This window comes from Alosa alosa, chromosome 1 (assembly GCF_017589495.1).
Source record: "Alosa alosa isolate M-15738 ecotype Scorff River chromosome 1, AALO_Geno_1.1, whole genome shotgun sequence".
Lineage (NCBI taxonomy): Eukaryota > Metazoa > Chordata > Actinopteri > Clupeiformes > Clupeidae > Alosa > Alosa alosa.
Window position 1 is genome coordinate 22,182,724 of NC_063189.1, and position 26,108 is coordinate 22,208,831.

The following is a 26,108-nucleotide window of genomic DNA, read 5'->3' on the forward strand; positions in this document are numbered from 1 at the left end:
AGAGAGTACGTTTACTTATCTCCTGTGCGACGCAAAGTCGCATGCCCATTGCATCATTTTAGCATTGTTTTCAGAAAGAAATGTTTATTACTTAGCCATAAAGTGAATTATGAGGTTATGACACCAGCCAATTTTGTATTTCTCTGAAAATAGAAAAGGTTCATATAAAGGCTTAAAACGCTTCAGATGTAATATTATTTGATGTCAAAGTCACACCAAAATGAATGGGGATCAATGGAATGCTAACTTCAAGTGGTTGACTTCTAGCCTCATAGCCATCCATAGGGGGTCGCTCTCCGAATGTTTGCCCCCTCGATAAATGAGGCAACTGACTTGCAATGCATGCTGGGAACTAAGCAAAAAAAGCTAAATTACGATGTGTTATAACCTCAACATGAAAGGCGCTTCTAAATCCGAACACAGCTTCGGTGCTTTATTGAACCCGTGGTTGAACCAGAGACGGAAAGCTAAAAGTAGCTTATATTTGGTCAAACCTTTACTGTCTATGGGTCGAACTAAAAGAAGTTTATCGTTCAGTTATCGTGGGCCCACTTCCCCGAAAGCATCTTAAGCCTAAGTCCCTCTTACGAACGTCTTAAGATTTGCCGACTGTTTCCCGAAACCATCGTAGCTTAAGAGCATCGTGAAAACACTCGTAGATCTACGAGTGCTCCAGAGTACTCGTTACCGGCTAAGAGCGTCTTAACAGTACTTCTCACTGAGGTCACCAACAGGACATACAGAGGAATTACAACTTAGAATACATAATCCAATTTACGTTCCCATTCTTTATTGTGTTTACCTGTGATGAATCAGATTCTAGCGTGCAAAATAGCATAGACTACATTTAATGGTCATAATAATGTGATGAAAAGCGGACAAAAATGCAATCAAGTTATGAAACGAGACGTTGCCAGAATAGTTTGACATTATCTTTGCTAAGTGAATATTTTATTAGGCCTATGAGGTAAAAAGCAGAGAAAGCAACATGTGGTTTAGTCTGTAGCCTACTGCATCAAAATCTAAGCCTACACATTTCCTCTCTTTCTTACTCGACTTCTTTCTTATCTTCAAACGTGTTCTTAAGTGGCACCGCGAAAAATTATTGCATGGTGCAACAATCTAATCTTAAAATAACTACAATTATGTATGTCTCTGTGTGGTATATAACCTACTTGGGATGCTTACATGCAGATGTCAAAGTGTTTCTATTTTCGTATTGATGTGAATTAATGTGTAGATCCGAAGTTTAAATGGTAGGCCTATAGCTGTGACGTGCAGTCACCTGACATCACCGTCAAATCAGAGGATATTTCAGAACTATTAACGTGGACAGCTCCCCTTAAGAGGATCTTAAGAGCAGTGCATGCGCGTTCACGCTACGAGCATGTTCGGGAAACAGTCGGAAAAACCAAACGAACGATCGTAAGATGAATCGTAGAAAACCCTCTTAAGAGCGTGTCTCCGTCGTTATCGGGGAAGTGGGCCCTGGTTACTACAACCACCCTGACAAATTTCAAGAAAAGCTTTCACAGCACAACTTTGCAAACAACTATTGCCAAAATGTACATGTTAGCTAACTTAATCAGTGCCAATGGGCTTCTGGTGGTACAGTATGTGCAAGGATGTTGCATGCTTCCTAGATGCCACCCCACCACCACTACCACCACAACCACTGCCGTTTTAAGGATGCTGCAAGCAATTTAGGATCATTTGGGCCTATAAAGCGTTATTTCACCCTTGTCAGATTGACAACTTGAAAGCTGGTTTTAATGCATTCATAGGTCTGAGAACAGTCTTCTGGATATAATATCCAAGTTTGGTACCAGGGCACACCTGCCTCTCCACACACACAAACAATTAAATTATATAATAATGGGCCCGTATAGATATGATGCATAAAGTCAGCTTTCTGCTAATGTGGCTGCATCTGGCTGCTGTGGGGGGAAAATCAACGTTTTAATGGCGGTCTTATTAAATGCCTTTTCACTGATTGAACTTTTTTTTTTTAAATAAATGTTTTATGTCTTGATAGTTGCCTTTTCCCTTCTCCACTATACTATGTGTATAGTATAGTGGAGTAGGGAAACTGTATGGGCTGTGTTTCACTGTTTTGGCAATAATAACTCACTCAATGGACTTACATCACAGTCATATTAGTTAGGCCAATACTCAGTGCTAGAGCTGGTACATTTAAAATGCCAATCATTGCTGAGAGAGAGACTGACACTGTGCTGTGCAGAATTGATTCTAGACGGATTCATGGACATTTGGACTTCCAGCACATCCACATACTTTTCTACAGGCTATATGTAAACAATTTTACATAAATTCAACAACTGACAAAATGTGAATGAACACTCGGCTATAATCAATCAATTCCCAACTTGTGCTAAAAAAAGACTCCTTTACACAAAACTTCATGGACAAATTTCAAAATTCAGTGCATGAATCTATTTGTGTGCCACGCGTTGACATGATAAATACAAGGCAAGCTAGTGTGATCTCGCTTCCAGTGTGCTGACGTCCGTGGCTATCGGGGAGGATTTATAATAATGATGAATCCCCGCGGTCGTGCGCGCAGGTCCCTGTAATTATGGCTGTCGTTCTGCCGCGAGAAAAAATCCCCTGTTGGAGCATTTTATCTTAATCACTCAACGCCTCTACTCTAATTAATTTGACAAGTTTCCCCCCCCCTCACGAACCGCGAAATCCCTATTAGTAGACGCATCCTTAAATATGACGAGTCTTTCGAAACGGTCCGTCATGTGCACGAACAAAAATAATAACAAGTGTAAAGCACGGCGAAAAAGGTTAAGACGCAGCTTCCCATAGCTATTTCCCAGCAGAAAGCCCTGAGCCATCCCCCTCCCGAGTGCTCCTCATGTTTCTATAGTAATTTCCAGCCAATGATCAGTAGGTGTCCACATCCCAGCTTCCTCACCTCAGCACCAATCAGCCACACACAGCGACAGGAGACACGGACCGAGCAAACACTAGGCAGCCACACAATACACCCCGGACCAAGAGGAAACACCTAACCCTTCGATATTTTTCCCCACGGCGCTGTGGCGCTCAAGAAAGCTGTTTTTAAACTACCGCTGTTTTTTGTACTTTTGTTTTCCGACACAGAAGTCGTTAAAATGGTTCTTTTGTTTTGAGCATTGTGTATGTGTGTGTGTGTGAGACAGAGTGCTCCTATATCTTGTATCTTATTTTTCTTCATTACGCTAAGCAGTAATGTGCTGCTTTATATCGGCAGACTGCTAGCGTCTGGAATCTGTTCTCACCAGGAATCTGGTAGGTGATGCTCTTCCATTTTCCACTGTCAAGCGTCAGATTTGCATGCTTTCTGACTACCCGCTTTACCTTTTTCCTTTTTTCTTTTACGTGGGTTATGCCGGCGTCAAAGTGATCTGGGCGCAGGCGGATTAATTTTATCGGTTTATTCGCACCGTTCAGACCCCTCCTCGGATTTTCTGTACATGACCTTTGATCTGAATGTCTCCGACAGACCAGACGCGGCGTAATTAATGGCACGGTGGTGCAGCAGCATAAGGGCTCGTCATCGGGACGCGCAGTACTTTCGCCCTCCCTCTGTCTCCCCTAAGTATCGAACATTTCGGTTCCTCTAAACTTTGTTTACAGCCTGAAAATCGATAGCCGTGACTTGATTGCCCGCGGCTGCGTATTTTGCTCATGGGGTGAATTGATTAAGTAATAATGACCCGGAGGAGGGCCGATCATTAAGCCCACGTAGGTTTTGTTTACTAGGATTGTATATTCTCGGTGGATGCAGAGCACATGCTTGTATAGACATATAGAAATAGCATGGGTTTGTTTAGAAAAATAAGCTCTATTTTGTTTACTCTATTTGTAAATGTGTAGTTTTTATGGCTTAGCTAGACTAAATGGGCATTTTACTTCCAGTTCCGGACTATTAGTGTTTATTGATGGATAATATGAAAGAATAGCATCAATACTTCAGTCATATGGTGTGTGAGTATTTTGTGGAGACCAATTTAGGTGGGATATATTTTCACTAAAAGTAATATTAATATTTTGCATGTGTTGAATTATTCACAGAGCTTCCTAAGGCCACCCAGTAGCCTGGTCTCACTAGTTCCTGTCCGCATATTTATAATTCATCTCTGAGCCAGCTGTTGGGCTCTTGCATGGAAGTGATTTGAAATGCTGTAGTGTTCTGAAAATGGATCGGTTTTAGCAATTAAAAAGAATAAGAGCCCCAGAAAAAGGTAATGCTAGCAGTCTAATGGGCTTTTATCTGTGGAAACAAGATCCAGACAGACTGGAGGAGGGGAAATGGAGTCCCCCTAAGGCAGCTGACACTACAGTTGTCGGGTCTGGGGCTTGAAGAGGTTGAAATTCACCAGTGGCTATCTCCATGCCATTGAGGAAATGTAATAGAGATGGCAATGAATGAATACCAGGTGGTCTCTAAAAAGCCTGAATGAGGTGCATGTACATCGAAGGCAAATCGCCTGTAGGTTTTGGAATAGCAGTGCTGTTTGTGAATACTAAGGTGCCATTTACTGTACCAGTCATATTGCATGTCTTTGTTTTGGTGTGTCTGCTGCAAGTTTCCAGAGCTGGATGCTATTGGTCTTATTTACTTGGATTTATTCAAGCCCTATTAAGTTTATTTTTAATGTTCTTTCTGTTCACATTAACTACTAGGTGATTATGCTACTCATGCACACCAAGTGTGCAGGTATACTTAACTCTGTCGTACAATCCTTGATTGCAGCAAGTAATGCTGATTCAGTCTCAAACTCTTGTCATTCTACAGTACATTCTTGAATGCCTGGCTTGGCACTTCAAGTGTCTTTTCAAGCGTACTAATTTTTGTTTCCTATTACAGTGTCACGTTCATGTGTCACAGGTATCATATTATTGTCACCAGATAAGCATCAGCCTCTAGAATGTGAGATACATTTCATTAAAAAAAAGCAGTCAGGAAAAATAAATGAAATGCCAGCTGAGCTCTTATCTCTTCCATAACTTGGAGAAATGCTGGGTTGGGGGTGATGGGGGATGTTTGTTGGTTGCACCTGTAATTGTTGTTTTCTTGTTTTAGTACCGGAGAGGATAAACCAGGATGGTAACGTATTGTTCATAACCAGCTTCAGCTAGACGAAGGCCAACTCAACCTTAGACTTTACTTCCAAGCCGCTTGAAAACTACCATCAGCCATGTCAAATATAAACAATCCACTTTGCATTGAGAATGGACAGAATGCTGACGTGTCTCTCTTGCAAAAGGATAATCTTCAGGATGGTGGATTAAGCCAGCTGTTGGATTACAATGCAGAAATGGAAAGGTACAGGTCTTTTGCAAACTTTTATAAAAACAATGGGGCATTTCCACAGACTGCAAAAATCGCCCGCATCACAACGCCAATTTTTCCCAGTGCCAGAATCGGCGTGTCCCCTTGGAACTGTGATAACGCCATGCTCTGGGGAAGGAAATCAGCGGCAATAAACCCTAATAGGACCAGCATGCACAGAAATGACTCCCAGAGGCCGGGGAAGCCTGGCGTGTCGCCAGAGACGCTGCAAATGGCAAATAATAATTTCCTCTCTACCTTATCCCCCGAACACTGCAGACCTTTAGCAGGAGAATGCATGAACAAGCTGAAATGCGGCGCTGCTGAAGCAGAGATAATGAATCTCCCGGAACGCGTTGGAACTTTTTCCGCTATTCCGGCTTTAGGGGGCATCTCATTACCTCCCGGGGTCATCGTCATGACAGCCCTTCACTCCCCCGCAGCCTCAGCAGCCGTTACAGACAGTGCGTTTCAAATTGCCAATCTGGCAGACTGCCCACAGAATAATTCCTCGGCATCCAGTGGAAACCCAGCCAAGAAGAAAAGGAAAAGGTGTGGGGTCTGCGCGCCCTGCAGGAGGCTAATCAACTGCGGGGTGTGCAGCAGTTGTCGGAACCGCAAAACGGGCCACCAGATCTGCAAATTTAGGAAATGTGAGGAGCTGAAGAAGAAGCCGGGCTCGTCGCTGGAGGTGAGACTGGGGCTGCACTTCCCCCTTTTTTTCTTTTGTTATTATCCCCCTGCACTCTAAAGCATTAACCTTTTCTTCCAGTCACGTTCTAAGCCCTTGAAAATTGTTTCCATGCCCACCCATGCCTGAACATCCCCCCGGCTTCTCAAATCTGCCTACCCGCCTAGCCTAATTGGCAGTAATTAGGGGTGTTTGTGCGGAGCGCAAGCTGAGCTTGGCTCAGACACCCCTAATTGCTGCCAGTCAGGCTGGGGCTGGAACGCATCCGAACAACCCCAGGCTTGGCTCCATTCCAAGCTGAGCTGGGAAATGGTTTTCAGCAGAGAGCCATCCCTCTCTGCACTTGGTCATTTTAACCAATTATGGAAACCGTCTCTGGACGGGGGTGAATCAATATCCCACAAGCCCCGACCACCATGAGACGCTCAGAGCGATGGCTAAGATTGCTGCTGCCAGTTCCCCTAACCCCCCTCAGTGGAAAGTCTAGATTTCAGCCATACTGTATGGAAACAGGCCTAGAATTTGTCCATTCCTTCAGAGAAATTACAGAAATCCATGTCCTGAGTCATGAAGACATAGATAGTTTGCTCAATTAAATATTTGAGTTCTTTGCTGAGTCCAGCATTTTGTATGCCTATGTTGGTGTTAAAGCACAAAGGATAGTATCTATTTTCAGAATACCGTTTAGATATTGTTCTCCCATATGCAATACACACAACAACTTCTAGGGACAAGTTTCTATGTGCAATGCCAGCAATCGAGGGTCTCACTTGCTGAAATGTTGTTACTGTTGCTGTAGAGTTGAACATGTTGGCGCTTCTGTGTTGATTATGAAGGTCACTTACTAGGGTTTAACTTTTTGGTCAAGTCTGTGGTTAGGTTAAGTAGTTTGTACACACATTCACTTAACTACTCAACTACTGATGTGTGGAATAAAATTAGTGTATTAGGGTTGCACATATCAATAGCAATTCCAATTTTCAAGCCCATTAATTTATTAATAGCAAAGTTGTACACCAATTGCACATGTGATTTGTTGTGAACGTGATGGCCTGGAGCTTGGTGTGATTTTTCCATCCATTTCTTTTAATTGAATACCACTCTGCCTCTTCCTTCCTCCTGCTATGGAGAAAATACTGGTATTGAAGTGCAAAATGATTACTGGTCTCCTTCCCATTAGAATGCACAGCTTGTTCTGGAGCTCAGTTCATAGAGTAAACACAGTGCCGAGACGTCACAGCACTGCTCATTAGCATCACTGCTTGCCTTAGCTTTAAGGAACTTGTGGTTTTTACCTTGTGTTTGGTGGGTTGCTGGTATATATCCTGGATAGTCTATCTATATAAATTGTGAAAAAGACAGCTGGACGGGAGTGTGGTGTAAAAAGAGAATAAATGGCACAAGCCCTGCGTTCCCGCTAAAAAACATCTGCATGTTTTTACATGTAAAGGTACAGGTGGTGCCTAGTGGAGTGCTCGCCAGGCGGGCTAATGGGAAGCTCATTTGATGTTTACTTCATATATCATGCACTAACAGGTGTTTCAAACAGGTGTCCAGGAAGAGCCTGGTGCATGCCTAATACAGGGTTGGCTTTGTCTTGGAAAACATCCATTTTCTAAGACATCTGAATTTACTATGAGGGAAGTGAGGAAACAAGGGGCACACCAAAACACATCCAAACTTGCTTTTTAAGAAATGACTAGTTGACTGGGTGCTATAATTTATATCATAGGTTGCCCTGCCTGATAATTATTATTTGTCTGTTCTGTAATTATAGAACGAAGTGCAGAGGAAATGTGCTGAGGCTCTAAGAAGTGTGAAGGTGTGAAGTTATCTGCCTGCTCACACTTTGGCAAACATCTTACTATTTTCATATCCGGCGCAAGATTCCCCGCCCTGTGAGACACCATATGTGCTCAGTGCAACAAACAGGGCTGGCCATGATGCCATCATATAAGGGTGTTCTGCTTGGGGTGAAGGAAGCAGGCAGAGCTTAGTTTGCCAAGGGGCTTATTACAATTCCCAGCCCACACAGCCAGTCTCACATACATGCTGTTTTCATTTCTCACACACGTACAGAAGCACACACACACCCAGACACATGTGGCCAAGGCATAGGCACACTGTGAAAGACGCAGAGACCTCGCTCTCCTATGAGCAGACACCCACACACATGCACACACCAACATGTAAACATTAGCAGATTGTACCTTTTGCCTTGCAGGAGCTGTTAAGCTACCAGCAGCCAGTAAGATTTGGCTGTCAGTGTTTTCCACTAGGGAATCACCCTGAACTAATTATATCTTAAGCAGCAGTGGAAAATGCAAATCAGAATTTTACTCACACCCCTGAAATCGGAGAGCCAATTTAATCTAATACCCCCTTTAATTTAGAGCGCTAATGCAAGACCTTGGGGGATTGCCCCGTGTCACTGCTGTGCAGTTGTGCGGCAGGCTCACAGGCCCCAGAATGGATTAGTCTAGCGGAGGCATCTCATCTAACCTAACATTTCCAGAGCAGTTACCTCTGCCTGCCTTGGGCCGAGTGGTAAGCACACAGGTCTCTGTTTTGCTTCTCCTTGGGTTTGGGCTAACTGTGTGTGTGTGTGTGTGTGTGTGTGTGTGTGTGTGTGTGTGTGTGTGTGTGTGTGTGTGTGGGGGATGTAGGTGTTTATGTGTGCCTGTCATTCTTTCAATCCATATAGTGAAAGAGCAATGTACTTCATATGTCCAACAGAAAAGCTTGCATCTAAGATGGGGTTCCATGAAGCCCAGTTATACATTTCCCCCAGATTTATTTAAATGCATTAAGTGTACACATGACCCGAGGCTATGTGATTTCCTTTCCCTTTTCATATCAGTTGATCCTCTTGACATACATACACTGTGCAAGTACTGAATTAGTGAAGACCAAAACATGGTATACAGCTATAATGTTAAAATCTTGCTCTTGAGGTGTATATACTGTAGAGGTGTATATAAAAAAAACAAGATGCTACTGCATAAATGCATGCTTAATTTAACCATACCATATAAAGTTATTGGGTCATTGGCAGTTCAAACATTAGAAGCTATTTCACACTGTTATAACATTTAAGACCGAAGACACAAAGACCGAAATTTATCAATCAATCACATACATACTGATATTCAGCATAACATCATTTTCATAGTAAATTACTTTTAAACCTGTTGGTTGTTCAAGTGAATGTAGCTGAAGTGTCTCTTAGTGGAGTGGGTTGAGTTGCTAGTGAGCCTTCCAATGTCACTCATGGTGATGGGAAACAGCTGGTGGTGAATGGGAGGGTGGCAGCATTCAACAATGTGCATAAAGTAGAAGAGAGAGGTAGCAGTGGATATGAAATATGCATGCCGTTCCACTCGGGATGTCCTGATTTGGTCCTGATGACCTTTTCCTTAAAAGTGAAATAGCTTTTTTTTTCACCCTCTCTATCTCAACTGTCCATATCTGTCTACATCTTCATATCGACACAAAATCTACTCTCTAGCCTAAGCACAGACTCCTCTGAAGGTCTGCAATCAAGTATGTCTGCTTTCAATGCCACTATCAGTAGTTCCATCTAATTTCTTGACAGACATTTTTTTTACCTCATACCAACCATGGAATCCTTTAAGAATTTCGAAATATCTGAATTCTGCAGTCCTCTAGACACTGCTACTCAACCCAGGCTTCGTGTTGTCAAATGCTGACAGATGAATATCTGCACAACCATCCCCTGTCACATGTTTGAAAGACAATAAGACACATATTACAGATTTCTGTTCCAAGTTTCCACAGAGGTGAGCACATTGGAAAAAACTTCTGCATTATTCGGCAGCACAATGGTCTCAAAGGACATGATAGTATAGCCTTGACAAGCAACAACCAGGGGGGTGCTGATATGATTGACAGTGTTATGGTGTGGCTAGAGAGAAAACCATTTAGGTTGTATGCAATTGAATATAGGCCCTTGAAATTCAAGACAATTAACAAGTACTGCAAAATGCATCAAGTTTTTAAATATGTTAAAGAAAAAGGGGGATGGAGCTAAAAAAACCTGAGTAGCTGTCTTTGTGCTATGCTGAAATTGTATTCATAATAAGGAGAATGGCTAGGCTGGCTGCCCATTTTTAATTTCATTTGGAACTGAAAAAAACTCACACTCTCCCCCTCCTCAAAAATGGTGGGGTGGCAGGACCTTGAGTAGATGGCAGGAGACGTCTCTTAATGAGAGCTCAGGAGCCAAATAAACGACGCTGGCCAGGTCTAATTTGTTTTAGGTGTGCTCAGAATAGATAAGGATGAATCTGTGGCCTTCCCTCCTCCTCCCTCCCCCAACCTTTGCTTCCCTGGAGATAACGGCGAGTGCTCCCAGCCAATCTCCGCAGGCTGAGGAGTGGGGGTGAAAGGGGGGGAGGAGAGACTGGTAGAGAGATGCGAGAGGCCTAAGGGACAGGCAGCCTTTAGATCTGCAGATCTCTAACTTACTGGATTTATTCAAGCTTTAAAACTGCAGATTAATTTGACGGAGGTCTGGGGGGTGGGGGGTGGGAAAGGGTAGACAAAAAAAATCAGGGCCTTGAAACGTGCAATGCGTCTCAAACCAAAAGGGCAACCTTAAGCTCCTGTCAAGACAATGGGATTTTGCCACCCGAGCAGCAACACAGACCACTTAATTGTAGACATCTACTGGCGTGGTGCGCTGGGCTGCTTAGAGAGCACGGGAGGGTTCTGTTTCTTACCCTTGCTTTCTGTTTTTTTAATTCTCTCATTCTCACTGCATCATGCACTGTGGATTTCCTGTCAGCTTCCATTTGCAGTGGCAGTTCGGCTCCCAGGGCCTTAGGGCGTCTCGTGAAGGCTGCCATGGCGCTGTTAAAGAATTTATAGTTTTTGCCACTGCCACCAATTAAGGCCAAGGCGTAATGGGAGGCGGCCGGCCTGTGCCCTTACAGCGCGTGGCCTGTCGCCTCCCCTGCCCCTGTGTGATTTAACATCCTCGGTTCAGCGGTGAAAGGGGACTCATTGTCATTGGCCGCATCATAGGGCAGTGGTGGGGGGAGGGGACTGGCAGCGAACAGAGAGGTGGACAGCGTGAAAGTGCAGGTGCGGAGGACGTTAATGTGTGGCACTTTAAATTTTAAACAGATGACTGTAAATAATTGATGCCGGCTCTGGCTGAGAAGTTAAAAGGTATCTCGTCATTACAGGGAACCTGTTTGAAAAAATAAGAGTTGGGAAAAAAATTTCTGCTGTGTGGTGAAATGTAGCACTCTGGACGGAGAGATTTATTGTCTGGTTTTAGAACGAAAAAAACATATTAACAGTGTCAGAGTTCTCTTGATATACATAATATACAATATACAAATTAAAGGAGTTGAAATTAAATATGTTCCAATAAATACCATGGATAATTTTGCACAGGTCTGTTAAGCAAAGTTAGAAATATTAAGGCAAACATGAGTTACAGAGGAAGTCCAAAAACACTCTTAAGTGTCTTGGTGTCCAGCTGCCTGTTCCACACGTGCCACCTCTCCTTCCGTGGGTCTGCTTTCAAATATGAATATTTTATGCTCAACATCTGATACTCGCCAGCGCACGCAGAGGCATTTCAGTGTTTTTCTCGATGAGACCCAGGGGTTACAAAATGTCAGAGTGACGCAAGTTCTCGTGCAGACTCAGGAGAGTTTTCATGATGGCCCCCGCTGAGTCCAGGCACTCGGCATCCTCAATTTCATGTAACAAAAGTCATGTAACAAACAACCTTTTAGTGCACAGGATTGAAAAGAGTAAGTGATGTGCATCAATCGGTGGGTGTTGAGTCGTGTTTTGACAAATGATAACCCTCTCCTCCATCCTATCAGTGGGGAGCTGGAATGACTAAGCAAAATGAGTGAGAAGAAGTTCTCTTTTCTAAGTGCCTCTTAGAAAAAGGTGTTTTTATGCACAGTGTATACCTTTCCATACAACTCAGACTCTAGAGCCTTGGCCTTTTGTTTGTTATGAAACAAAAATAAAGAAAATAGACTCCATGAATCATGAATATGTATATGCCAAAGAATATTTCTCAAATTTTACAACTCAGAATCTGAATCTGTTCCAATCTATTAGAGATGGTCAAATAGCCTACAAGATAATCCATAGTCTTGCATAAATGTAAATAAATATACATCATTACAGAGACACACATGTCGTACCATAAGGTTTCGTAAGGTGTCAAAATGCCTCAATATATCAGTGTTCCTCATTTAGGGCCCCAGTGCCATTCTGAGCTCCCACACATATGCTGGCGTGTCTGCTGAGAGAGCAGAGGGCCCCTCTCCTACTTTGCATTTTGATTTAACATTTCAGAGAGCTGGCAATATGCTGGTGCTCGCTTCGCTACACCCACATGGCTCCCCGCCACGCTCGCACGGACGCGCTGACGCTGTGTCGCTCAAAAGGGCCGTGTGCTGCCGGGGAGGTGGACTTTTTTTTTTTTTTTTTTTTTTTCACAGCAAACCCCCAGAGGAGCCATCTACCTGCTCCACTCGGTCAAAAAAGGGCTGGACCCTGCTCCCCTCTCCCCGAACCTGGCCTCCGTCTCTCACCTCCCTCTTCCCTTCCTGGAATACGTTAAAACAGGATAAGCCCCCCCATTTTCCCCCTTAGTATCCTTCTTCCAGAGCTGACCTTCCCAAGCTGATCTCTTTCCTTGTTTGTTTTCGTATGTCCACATTGCTGCGAGCCTGGGCTCTGTCCACATTAGTCTGCCTGCAGCATGTGGAGAGGGACACGGCGCAGGCCACAGAGGAGCACGAGGGGAAGGCTAATTGAAATGGATGGGCGGGGGGGGAGGTGGCGCAGGTGAGCGCGCCTGTGGTAAGGGCACTGCTCATGGGCTTGACCCTGCAGCCAGGCGTGGCAGTGAGGCCAATGCTCTCCGGAGGAGCCCTGGCCTCTCGCCCTCCTCCTCACTGTGTGGGCCTGAGATCCCCCTCACTGCTAGACCCAGGCAGGAGAACAACACGAGGGCCTAAGGAACAGCTGTTTTTAACCGAAATGCCTCTTACTGTATATGTATTGCCATTATTACACTTCTAGACTTTGTCAGTGTTACACTGAATGTATGCTGGCTGATGTTGCAGTCACTTGACTTCAGGTCTGTAAATTCTCTTTTTCATATAGAAAGCAGTATTGTGCTTTTCTTATAAGGCAAATAAGGAAAATGTCCAAATACACACCTCTCAAGGTCACACACTTAGCACTACTGTGTGTTCATGACAAAAGTGTAGAAGTTTAAAATGATCATATATCTTTTTAATTTCCAGGTTGGATGCAGGTGAAAGTACAAATTCATCATAACAACCATTTTGTAAGACATGTTAGATGCAAAAGGGTCACAGCTAAAGCTGGTCTCCAATGGAAAGGTCAACTTAGAATTCATGCTTGAAAGAGGCCATACGTTTCATCTACTTGGACAGACAGTGATGAACCTTTTGTGCAGTGCAGACCAATTTAGGTATAGGTTTGGATATAAAAAGATTTGTTTTCCTTTTAAACAGGATTTTGTTTTACATGTTACACATGACCAAAAAAGTGAACCCATTACAGGCTTTAATTTGCTGACAGAATAGTTAATCTATAATGCCATCCAGCTATCCTAAAGTTGGTATACAATGCGGGAGATGAGTTTTTGATAGTGCCAGACCTATTTGCTAGTCCAGTCTCTATGCAAATCCACCCCTATAGGAGGCATGTAAAGTAGAGATCCTATAGGAATACTCTACTGTAATTACATTCTCCCCATTTGCATACGGGGGCCCAAGAGGGACACACAGTGCTTGGCCTCTGGTGGCACCATGCCATATGGCGCTCTGGATCTCTAGAGTGGTTTTTGGCAACTCTCTCGCAGAAGGTCAAATATCAAGTCAGAGGACTGCGACGGTATTGCATCTATGCTAATTGCTCTACGGTCTGTCGTCAACCCCCCCACTCATATCTCTCTTTCTTTCTCTCTCTCTCTCCATCTCTCTTTCTCTCTCTCATGCACACTCAGAGTCCCCAAAACTGTAATCAGCTTTAGGATGTTTCTGAGAGGGAGATGGATTCCGTTTTCCTTCGCTGCCCCATGTCTAATCTCTCTCCTGTGGCCACACCCCCATCCACAGACGCTGGCTCTCTACAGCACACCACCATTTCTGGACTTTTGCAGTGTCAGCAAAAAGAAGAAAAAAAAAAAACAAATTCCCTGTTACTCACGAACATCCGCAATACACTTAGCTTGATTTGCTTGGACCAGGACTCAGTTCACCAGATGCCAGAATGTGCGTGGGCATACCAGTGCGCTGGTCGGAGGGCTGGCCTCATGGGACTTTGTTGTGTCCAAAAGTGAGCGCCGCAGAGCATGGAGATGACATTTGCATGTCGTGTGCTAGCCCCCACACCGGAGTGGCAGTGAGAGGGAGAGAGGGTATAGAGAGAGGAAGTACCCACAGGGATGGGACGCTGCTTTCCTGTTCCCATCACCTGACGGCTCTGTGATATTAATGTGCCTGCAGGCCAGTTTTTTTTGTTTTTCTTGTTATCGTCTTTATCAGCTGGTAATGAGTGGCTCAAATTAAGTAGACGCCTCTCCCCTAACACTTGTTAATCATGCTTCAGGGGCTTCTGTACGGCACAGCAAGATGAGCTCAGATCTGCAAACTCATCGAACAAAAGACACGCTCTGACTACCTGCAATCACTGCACGTCATTTATAAAAACGTGACAAAATTTGATTTGTGACACTCATATGCCCAGTCCCAATTTGCATTGTATTTTTTTAGTTTTGGCTGACCCAATTTGACTTCATTACATAGTATTCTCAGACCTCTAAAAAAGGCTATAGGTTCTTTTTTCACATTTTTATGGCGATAATAAAAGCCTAACCTCAGTTTAATAGTGTTAAGAGGCTGCTGGAACACTGCAGTGGTATCATAGCAAGGAACACATTATGTGGTATTATTGCCATGGTGAAATGCACCCAGGATGCTGAGGAAATGAGAGACACCTCCTGATAGCCACCAGCACCCAGATTTGCAAATCTGAGGTTACAAGTCTTTTATAATATGATGCTTGAACTGACAAAATGCACCAGAATAGAACCATAGTTACCCCACCCCAGGTTGGTCACCAAAAAAGCTAGAATTCTAGAACTGGTAAATGTACCTATCAACCATATCAACATTAAAGGTGCTCTAAGCGATGCCACACATTTTTTAAGCTAAAACATTTTATGTCACTTACTGCAAACATAACCTAACCAACCGCTAGCTGTCTGTGTCCTGAATACACTGTAAAAAAAACAACCTGCAATCTCTGTGGACAGCCCAGGCTTCAAAAACAACCTGGGCAAATCTAGCCCATAAAAACATAACAAACTGTTCCAGCAAATCACAGACGAGATGCGCGTTTAGGAGAGTTTCAATTGCAGGGGAGCAGCACGGGAAGAAGGGGGAGGAAGTAGCGAGCTAGCTCTCTGTTTGGTTTGAAAGACAACAGAAGTGACGTTACCCAGCATCGCTTAGAGTCAGAGTACCTTTAAAATCACTATGTTCAAATGAACCATTTTGGATCCCTGTGGTAAACGACACTATTGTATTTATACTGTATGAACTATTGTAAAACACTATTGTTAAATACTTAATTGTGGCTTGGGCCACAGCCAGATACAGTGACCCAGAACACTGTATCAAATACAGCCTACCAAACAGACCTTAACACACACAGCTAATCCACAAGCCAAACATCTGATACCAGAGGAAACAATTTCACCCCAACAAATAGCTTATGCAGCCTCCGAAGCCATCTCCTCCAAGCAGCACCATTGCCTTCATAAGCACTTTCAATCACTTGCAGCAAGCTTCTTCCCTGTTGTTTTTTTTCCTCCCACTGCCTCTGAGATGAGGCCGTTTGCATGATGGTGGCTGGCGTGATGCAAGGCTGAGGCAATCGCGTGCAGAGAGGGGAAGAGATGAGTGGTCTGTCCACGGTGACGGCCTTGAGCCGGCCCTTTTTATACATCGCTGGGGTGGCTAGAATATTGGCTAGCAGCTCCGAGATGAGATCTCCCCCTGCAAGAGCCTGTGATGGATTGCTATACCTTCCAGGTTTGAGCTCGGCAACGCCCCAATATTCCCGCAGAATAAAGTGACAGGCAATATATAACACATCAGTTAGGGCTGACTGCACCCGTGGAACTTTTTTCCCCCCTTTTACAGGCTGGAGAGAGGCCCTGGATGTTTGGCTGGCTCCCACAATCCCAACCTGCCTATTTCTGATGTGTTCTTCCTTTTCTCGCTGTCTAACTTGCTTGCTCAGTTTTCTAGTTGTTTTTTTGTCTGTCTTCACTCAAATAGGAGAACTCATCAAGGTCATTGTCAGGTTTGCTTTGAAACGCTCTAATTTGAGACACAAGCTTTATTCTGTCAAGGCGCAGACACCTGATAAGGCATTTATTGTGGGAAACAATAGATTAAAAAAGACTTAAATTGGCTGACCTTACCATGTTCTTGAATTTCAGTGTGGTTGCAGTCAAGACGTTGTGTGAAATGTGCTTGTAATTATGGCAGCCAGACGACCGGGCCTGTGTCAAAAAGAGAGGGAGGAATGGAACGAGGGGGGAGAGTTGAGGGAGGATTTATTTATTTATTTATTTCAGAAAGGCCTGTCAGAATTGCCTCCGAAGGATTGCAGTTTTTCGGAAGGTGGCCTGGTTCCCAGCCCATACGTTAATAAATAATGGGTATGTCAGTGTAACGTATGGGCCGTGTGTTATAATGAGCATTCTGGAGCACATCAGCGCACTCTCCAGACTGCTATTCATCGTCCTCCTGCGAGGAGAAGAAGGTCTGCCCGGTGACAATGAGCCCCTGTCTCTCAACGCCACACCCGCCTCTCCCTCGCTCTCTTTCTCTCTCTCTCTCTCTCTCTCTCTCTCTCTCTCTCTCTCTCTCTCTCTTCAGATTTTTAGATGCACCACATGCTATATCTTGGTTCCACCAGCATACTGTAATGGAGAAAAAGAGAAAAAAAATCAGCCATGTCTGAAACTGTCTGCCTTGATTGCGCTGAATTAAAACTTTCATGAAAGTGTATGTGTGTAAGGATGTGTGTGTGTGTGTGTGTGTGTCTGTGTGTGAAAGAGAGAGAGAGAGGGAGTGAGTGGGTGGGCAGAGGAAGAAAGAGAATGTGCGAGCGAGAGAGAGAGAGAGAGAGAGAGAGAGAGAGAGAAAATGTGTAAAGAGATGGGCAGGGTGGAGAGCAGCAAGGGTTAGTGCCAGACATGTCTCAAGTGAACAGGAGCAAGCACATTTGCAATCACCCTGAGTTCAAAAGGGTAATTTATTCACAGTCTGTAGTTAAAATACCCCCTTCCCTGGCAAAGGGATTTTGTTGGAAATAGTCCTGTGGCTGCTCTGGGAGGTTTTCCTTTATCTCTTTATTTAATTGCTCCTTTTCTTCTTCCTTCATCCTGTGGTGGCTGTTAGTGCTGGCTGCCGCTGCAGCAGTTGCCGTTGTGGTTGAGGTTGTTTCTCCAGCCCTCCTGCCTGCCGTCTTTAACACATGCCGGCGAGCATATTTCACTTTTACGCTCATCCGCACTGACGTGCTGCCGTTGATTGAATTTGAGGCGCTGCGGCGCTGCCCATTATCATCCTCATCGTCTTGAGTGGTTTATCTCCGGCCCAGGCTCCATATGATGCCGGCTCTGGGAGGAGGAGGAAGAGGAGGGGTGAGGGCTATGGAGGGGAACTGGCGGGTAGAGGAGGCTCTAGGAGGACCGTGGTGGTTTGCAGGGCGCTGTGTTGGAGAGGTGTTGCTACAGAACCCCCCTCAGAACAGACACTTGAATTAGGGCCAGATTATGAGTCAGCATCTCAGTTCAGACACCCAGCCGCCCCTCCCATCGTACCCTCCCCTCGCCTCAATCAGTGCAGGACACGCGAGGCCCGCCATTAACTGCACCTGCCATCACCAATCAGCATCAGCGGCCGCCAGGACCTCGACGCACCCAGTGATAACTCACACTGCAGGCTCTCTCAGGATCCATTCTGCCCTCATTCCCCCAGATTACTAACATCTCTCACATACGCCAAGCCTATTCCTTATATTTGCTTCACTCGTAAGGCCGTCGTAAGATATTGATTGATGTCCTGGTTACACATATGATTATTTAGTTTTTTTCTTCAGTTGTAAACAAGTTCCAACACTGAAAAGATAGCTGTTGCATTTTGCTCATTCCTTCACCTGGGTGGTGGGGGTCCTGTTAATTTCTTTGGTGAGCTGTGTGTTGTTGGGGCTGGCTGGTGCTAACGGCAGGCTGAGCAGCAACCTGTGCCGCTCTTGATTGGAGGTGAAACCTCAGCGTTGCTCTGTGGATCCCTCGCGTAACACAATCCCTCGCCCTGCCCCCCTCTCTCCCTCCCTCGCTCTCCCTCGCTCTCTCTCTCTCTCTCTCTCCCTCCCTGGTGGTTGATGGAGTGATTTTGATGGCGCGCGCAGGAGAGGCCGGGCTGACGTGGAGCTGTGCTAATTGAGCCTTCTTTGTGCCTGGTCACTGCAGTGTGCCGAGCCTGAGCCCTGAGTGAATCCGAGCAGCACTCAAGAGCCGAACCAAATCGATATCGCAGGACTTAACAAAACAGAGACATGCCGCGCGCACACATCAGGGTCATTATTGTCTCTGGCGAGCCACACTTCCTCTGGGGACTGATCAATGTGAGAATATATGGATCTGGATAAACATTTTCTCCCCTTTCTTTCTTTTTTTGCATCCCTGGCGTCTACATTGTTGTATATAGCTATACTGTGCATGTTTTTAGGCTGCAAGATCATCATTCAAGAATACTTCATTGACTTATTGCTTCATTGTGTTATATACATTTAACATGCACAATCAATTTAAAAGAAAAATTGCTACAAATAATACTTTTTGGTGCAACATTATGTGAGGATTTTCCCTATAAATCAAATGAATAGTATGAAATTTGTATTTTGTAACACATTTGTAACCAATGAATAACATACAATATTTAAGAGTGATATATGTGCTCATGATGAGCTTATGTCAGTACTTACAAGGTTAGAGTTTTCAGAAAGTACTGACACCACAATGCTTATGTTAAACTAGGCATGTGATGATGCACCCATTATGTGAGAAGCTGTTGTGTTCCTTTTTACTGTGCTTTTATGAGATATTTATATCTTATCAATGCCTTGTGAAATCTCTACATTAGCACCTTTGTAAAAGTTTTACCAACATTCAAATAATTGTTAGGTAAAGATGGAAGTGAGCTATTTAAGTGTGTGGGTGCCATGTTTGTCATAACATTGCTACTCCTAATTTCTGTTTCAGTTTCAGTTTCCAGTTTCTCCCCCAAGACCCTTAATAATGGTAAATGTATATTTAATGGTATATAACCATAGCATTATTACCTGTGGGTGCAACACATGTTTTTATTTAAGAATAGACAGAAGTGTTTTGCTGGCACTGTGAAATGTAGTCATGCAAAGCCAGGTGTGTATGCATCTATGAATACTACACATGTTGGTATAACATGAAGCACAGCGTCTTAAACGACTGTGGCATAGTGTGAGCAGTTAATATGATTTGCTTACAATTTTGACCAAAACCACTTCATTTCATGCCTGTGGTTGTGGAAACTAGGCAAGTGTTGGTTCCATTGACCTTTTACCATCAAGTTGTTAAGTCTATACCTTTTTGATTTTACATTGAACAGAAGAAATTAAGGATACAATGGTAAAAAAAGAGTTCCCATCACCAGTATTATAATGCCGTATCATTTTCTAAACATCTCAGCATTATGATATCAACCGTACATGTTATGCATGAATAATTTTTTTTTTTCCTTAGAGAAAGGGGAAAATTGTACTCTTCCTGAAAACATCTTCTTCCTCAAAAATAAGCATTTGTACACATTGTTATGCCAGCCAAAAAATACAAGCCACTTTTATTGAGTTGACCCTACTGTAGCTTCCTCTATTTCAACAAGTTTGAACAATTTGATCGGTTTTCTTACTTTGGGCTGGGTAATGTTACCAGCAGTTGTGTCATGAAAAAATGAGCTCAGCCAATCTGTCAACCTACTTTGTGTCACATTTCACAAGGTCACCAGCTCATTTTCTGTGGACTCCATTAGGCTTCCTTCCTTCTCAGCCACACACGTGTCAGTTATGTCTTAAATCAATGTTTGGCCTCCACTGTCATCACATCTGCCCGATATGGTTTTCTTTACCATATAACAATGAATAGCATTAAAGGTGCTATGTGGAGTTTTTACATTTAAAACGTTTAATGTGATCTATAAATATCAACAGAATGTAAAGAAACAACAGTTTTGACATAATATCATAACCGACCATGCTCTGTGTTGCTCAGATAAAGTTAGCTTGCAAGCCAGCACCAGCCCAGTTCCATTGTAATATCACTTTGTACCACATGCGGCGCTGTATTGAAAACAGTGCAATCAATGGAAGAGTGCTGTGTGGATGCATTGAAAACCACCGGAGGCCTACAGAACTCACAAAGCACCATTCAATATCGAACAATATGAATGCAACCACATCTGTAGCACATCAAAAATCTAAATTCTTGTTTGTTTGGTCACAAAATCGAACTTTGCTTTTTAGATAACATTAGGTGGGTCTGCATGTTGTCCCGAAGAGGGACTGACTAGGCTAGGTCCGTTGAGAAGAAGCCTAGCTTGCCTAACTACAATATCTGCCTAAACAAACAAAAATAGCAGAACAAGACATTTTTGGAACTCAATTTTAGATAGACATCAATATGTTTAAAATAAGTTAAGCTTATGCAAACTCAGGTTGCTTTAAAAGAAGCTATAGTCCAGTTTAAAATGTTACATTTAAAAATGGACACATTCAAAAAGATCCTTGCACAACTTCTTTAGCTATTTTGGATATGCCTTAAAAACGTACTCATTGTGACCTGATATTGATGATAAGTAAGATAACAGTCGCCGAGGTGTCCCAATATACAGAAATAATGGACATGGCAGAGGCAAAGAACCCATGAGTGGAACATTCGGTGAACTATCTTCCTCTCAACATCCATTAACTATCAGGTCACAGCAAACATAACTTGTCAGTATCTCATATTTAGTAAACCTAAAAGGCAGGCCTTAAAAGCGACAAACATGAACTTCACTAGAGATCCTAACAGGGTTGAATGCAGGAAAGGGAGAGAAAGAGAGAAATAGATATATGTGATGCGATCTACAAAAACCCTTCACATGGTGCACTCAAAAATCCTTGATTTTTGCTCTGTTTCAACCCTCTGGTGAAACTTAAGATTCTGATACCATCCTAGCAACATTCTGGACACTGTCCCCTAAAAAATCCTGGATACCATCCTCCCAAAATCTTGGATTTTGCTAGGATAGTATATCAGAATCATAAGTTGGTAAAATTGCACCATGTGAAGGGTTTTCTCAGATCACATCACATATAGAGAGAAAACAACAATAGCAGTTTCAAACAAATTTATTTTCTACATAGATTTTGTGTTTTTAAAAGCATGTATAACAAAATACTTAGTCACAAGTTGCTAATCACATTCATTAAAGTGGAAAAACCATTGATTGAGATAATGAACCCTTGCTAATTAAATGATGCCCTATGAAGTCCAAAGGTCTGAGTCTGCACCACAGCTATGAGATGTACTGCTGCCAGTGGGGAGGGGAGAATCTTACATTACTTAGTCATGGAATAGCTACTGTCATGTTGTTTTGTTTATTTGTTTTGTATGCTTTGGCTGATGATGTTATCTCCTGTGCTTGCCTGCAACTGATTCAATTCCTTTTACATTGTTTATTTAACATATATTAATTTACATCCTCTCCATTTATTTCAATATACATTATGTGTACCAGTCTGTAGGGAAGAAAATGTTTGTAAGACTGCATAAATAAATAAATACATAAATAAATAAATAAATAAATTACAAATTCTAAGTTGCCATGCACTTTTGGTAAGGAGAACCAATAGAATTGCAGGAGCTTATTTGTGTGCTAATAGCAAACAGAGAGCTTGATCCTTTTTTCATTTACATTACTTTGCCCTGTTTTCCCACATTGATTTCCACCTGTAAAACTTTGATAGTCATTCAGACCGATAAAAAACTTAGATAGTCATTCAAACTGTTAAGATGCCATCTGCAGTGTCTAAATATCAAGCTCCGCAGTGGACACTATACAGTTTTTTTTTTATTATTATTATTTACAGGAAAAAGTCAGTTGTTGGTGTGACTGATGCATGCACATGCAAGGAAAACAGAAACATCAGCATCAGTTTATGATGTTTGCTTCTTTTGCATGTGCATACTGCAAATACTTCCAACACTTAATTTGCACTGGAACTGAAACTTACTCTTGCCCACATGTTATCTTGTGATTCAGTCAGTATAATGTATCTTACCATTCATACTGACTGTCAAAAGGGTATCACTCGGCTATAGTGTGAAGTGACTTTTTGTCCTCATCACTATGCAGTATTTTGTGTCAATGGCACAAATAATCCAAAAATGTGCTAATTGGTCATGGAGATTGCTGGAGACTTGAGTACTTTATGTTCTGACTGCCAAATTAGTTTTGCAAAAGGAGAGGCTGTCACTCTGTTCTCCAGCTTTGGCGCATTCTCAAATTGAGATGACGCGCCGTTCCTCCTCACTGCAGTCGGAGCTGCCGCAATTAAATGCCTCATTGTTGCTTCTTGGGAATTCACAGTAATTTTTTCTCATCCCCGTAATTATTATTTTTGTCTGTTTGGGAGTCAATGTCTCTCACCTTGGGTCGCTCTACGATTAAATTAAATCCAGCTCTGGAATGGGGTAGGGTGGGGCTTTGGTTTCCCACATTTCCTATCTAATCACTCAGCTAAGTGCTTTCTTGATTCATTGGTATGCCCCCAACCACACCTGCAAAATGAAAGGAATCCTTAACAACACCATGTCTTAATGTAACGGTGAGGTGATTCTCTCACCGGATTGTGTATTGAACTTTTTCTTCAGTTTACCTTGGGTCTTTGTGACAGCTGTCAGTCTGCCCTTCACTAATATTGGATTTTTTCCCTTCCTCCTTCCCCTCCTCTCCTCTGTCTGTCCCTCCCACAGAGGACACCGGTCAATAATGGCGAAGCGTTCCGATGGTTCTTTTAAGGCCCTACCCTGGTGACATCACTCTGACACACGTCAGGCTCTGACTCACTGCAAGAAGCACTTGTGGGCTCCTGAAATGGAACACTTCGACTGGAGGAGAAAAGGAAGACATAAACAGAAAAAAAAGATAAAAAGAAAACATTATGGTGTTGGTTTAACTCTGTAATTTTCTTTCCTGTGTAATTATTGTACCTTTTGACAGTATCATAATGTATATTTTGGGTGTCTATGAATGTGTTTCAGTGTTGTGGCTGTGCAAGTTGCAGCCATTCTTATATAAAGGAATCAATAGACAATCATAACAAATGAAATAAGGATAACATGAGGCCACCTGGATTAATTATCAACACACTCTGTAGATCTGGAGCAATAATCTTTAAGGTGATTATTCCTCGCCATCACATTCAGGTTTGCTTTTTAATCACATTAAATGATACCTCTTTTTCGGCCTGGTCGGCCCACCTCAAGGATGTGTGCCACCATCTACCGCAGAGCCTCAGAACCCTCTCATGAAAATGTTGTTTCTTAATTGATTGGACATGAGAAGACAGCAGTGGCAGGCTAGTTGTTTTTTACTCTTTCTTTTCATTTTAGTTGTGTTTGCTGTGTGCAGCATGTGACAGAACAGGGCACATTGTCTTGTTGACAGGTTGCACTTTTGTTGTGTAAACTAAAACGATCCCATGTTAGAGCACAAGAAAGCTTTTGGTTGGACTAGTAACTTGGAACGATGGTGTTATGAGCTTTTTGTAATAGCTGCTTGACCTTTTTGAAAATTTTCTTTTTTTGTTTCTTTGCAATTCAAATGGTTGAAAGTAAGCTGTCTAAAAGGTAGTTAGAAGTACCAGTAAAGGAATTCTAGTTAACATTTAAAATCTAAATTTCCAGCATTCTCTAAAAGTGCATCAAAGCTATGGGTTGATTATCCTGCAAAATTGGAGTGTGCATATGTTTCCACCACAATTCTGTACCTGATCTGCTATAGTCTGTTGAACTGAAGCAAAGTTACACATTCCAAACTAAATTATTCAATAAGTTACTCATCGTCTTAATCCCTATTGTTGCATGTGTAAATGTGTTTTGGTTTTAAAAATTACAAAGAATTTGTAAATTGTTGTTGTGATGCTTTTATGTGTTAAAATAATAAAACAGATACAAAAATGTGGAAAAAATTGATGTCAATGAATAATGGAAATTTTTATTCTCACATGTACAATTAAACATCGATTATGATCACCTATACATTTTTAAAATTCTTTTCCTCATTCTTATTCAAATTATCCAGAAACATCAAAAAAAAAAAAAAAGCCCTAAACAAAAAAAGAAGAGAAAAAAATCAGGCATCCGTTGCATCCTCAGTCACATCTTCCCCAGAATACTAAAATGTCGCATAGTGAGGAGAGTGGTTCCCAGAGGCGTCAGGCTTTAAAGAGCGACTGAAATCCCATGTGGTTTGTCACGCTGGAATGCACGGAGAGAGGCAGCGAGGGTGGGAGAGAGGGAGGGAGGGAGGAAGGGAGAGAGAAAGAGAGAGGGAGAGGAGATTGAGTGAGTGGGTTGGTGGTGACGGCGTGGGGGGGGGGCGGTGATAAGGGATTTGGGGTGAAGTGAGTGAAGCCTTACCAACGGCTCGTGCACGCAAGCGATTTCTGGGTTTTTGGAGAGGGAAGAGACAGAAGGGTAATAGGCTAGGTTGAGGCTGGAATCTCTTTGTGTGTATATGTATGTCTGGGCTGTGCTGTGTGTGTGTGTGTGTGTGTATGTATAGTGTATGTGTATATGTATGTCTGGGCTGTGCTTTGTGTGTGGGTGTGGATGTAGTGTGTGTGTTTATGTATACATATTTATATTTTATATATATTTTAACATCCTTCCTACACATGGTCTCTTTTTGTGTGTTTCTGCCTGCTGGTATGCATTTCTGTGTGTGTGTGTGTGTCTGTCTGTCTGTCTGCATGTATGAGTGTTTGTCTCTGTGTGTGAGAGAGAGACAGGCAGAGAAGGAGAGAGAGAGAGAGAGAAGTGAGAGTGTGTGTGTGTGTGTGTGAGAGAGAGAGAGAGAGAGAGAGAGAGAGAGAGAGAGAGAGACAGAGTGTGTGTGAGGAATGTGAAAACGTTCTAGGGCTGACGTGCTCTTTTCCCCAGACGGGTGGGGAGCCGTAACCCCGTTTGAGCAGCTGGCAGGATAAGGCCGAGGGAGCAGGGGCGGCAGCAGCAGTGGCGGCTGTGCCAAATCCCCTCGGCTGGTGATCACAAGGTGATAACGGGCATCAGCGACGCGCTGGACGGTGAGATTAAACAACATCAGAGCGCGGCCTAATCCCCCCGCAGCCCTCCGCCTCTGCGCATTCTGAGGCGGGGATTTAAAGTAATAAGGCTCCTGGAAGCGTTTGCTCCTCCACCGCAGAGAAAGGTAAATAAATGGGATAAAGATGTATGGGGCTGAGAGTATTTTCCCACGAAAAATACGCTGGCGTCCATCACGGTAAAAACACTTGGCGTAGCTACAGCGCAGCTCTCCAGAAAACCCATCTCCAAACAGTACAGCATCCTCCCTCTCCTCCTCTCCCTGCATGGCATGGCAGAGATGACAAAAGAACACTTTAAAATGATACAAGTGACTGCAGACTAGGATACATAAAAAAAAGCCACAATTACTTCAACGCATTCTGTCTGAGTTGGTTCCTTGCATAACTGCCAACAACTGCCAGCGTAGTGAGGCAGTTCTATAGTCTAAAATCTAAAAATGTCTCCATTTTAAGAGCGAGACACACTCAGAAGTAGAGCCATCTAGTGCCCTTTCTCCGGCATGCCCGCCGGGGTGCCAGCTCCGTGGGTGAACCTGGCTGATGAGA

The 26,108-nt window shown here is 43.2% G+C and overlaps 1 protein-coding gene across 4 annotated transcripts; it reads left to right on the forward strand.

Annotated features, from left to right (window-relative positions):
* The first annotated feature begins 2,916 nt into the window (after nt 1–2,916).
* cxxc4 (CXXC finger 4) lies at nt 2,917–24,439 on the forward strand. 4 transcript variants are annotated; one of them, XM_048263054.1, is made up of 4 exons: nt 2,917–3,300; nt 5,099–6,038; nt 19,417–19,455; nt 23,209–24,439. In XM_048263054.1, the coding sequence occupies exons 2-4, from the start codon at nt 5,214–5,216 to the stop codon at nt 23,251–23,253; spliced, it is 909 nt and encodes a 302-aa protein (XP_048119011.1). In that variant the 5' UTR covers nt 2,917–3,300; nt 5,099–5,213; the 3' UTR covers nt 23,254–24,439. The 4 variants fall into 4 exon arrangements, with proteins under 4 accessions (XP_048119011.1, XP_048119036.1, XP_048119020.1 ...); XM_048263063.1 differs by lacking the exon at nt 2,917–3,300 and adding an exon at nt 3,473–3,756; XM_048263071.1 differs by lacking the exon at nt 2,917–3,300 and adding an exon at nt 3,888–4,543.
* The last annotated feature ends 1,669 nt before the right edge of the window (nt 24,440–26,108 follow it).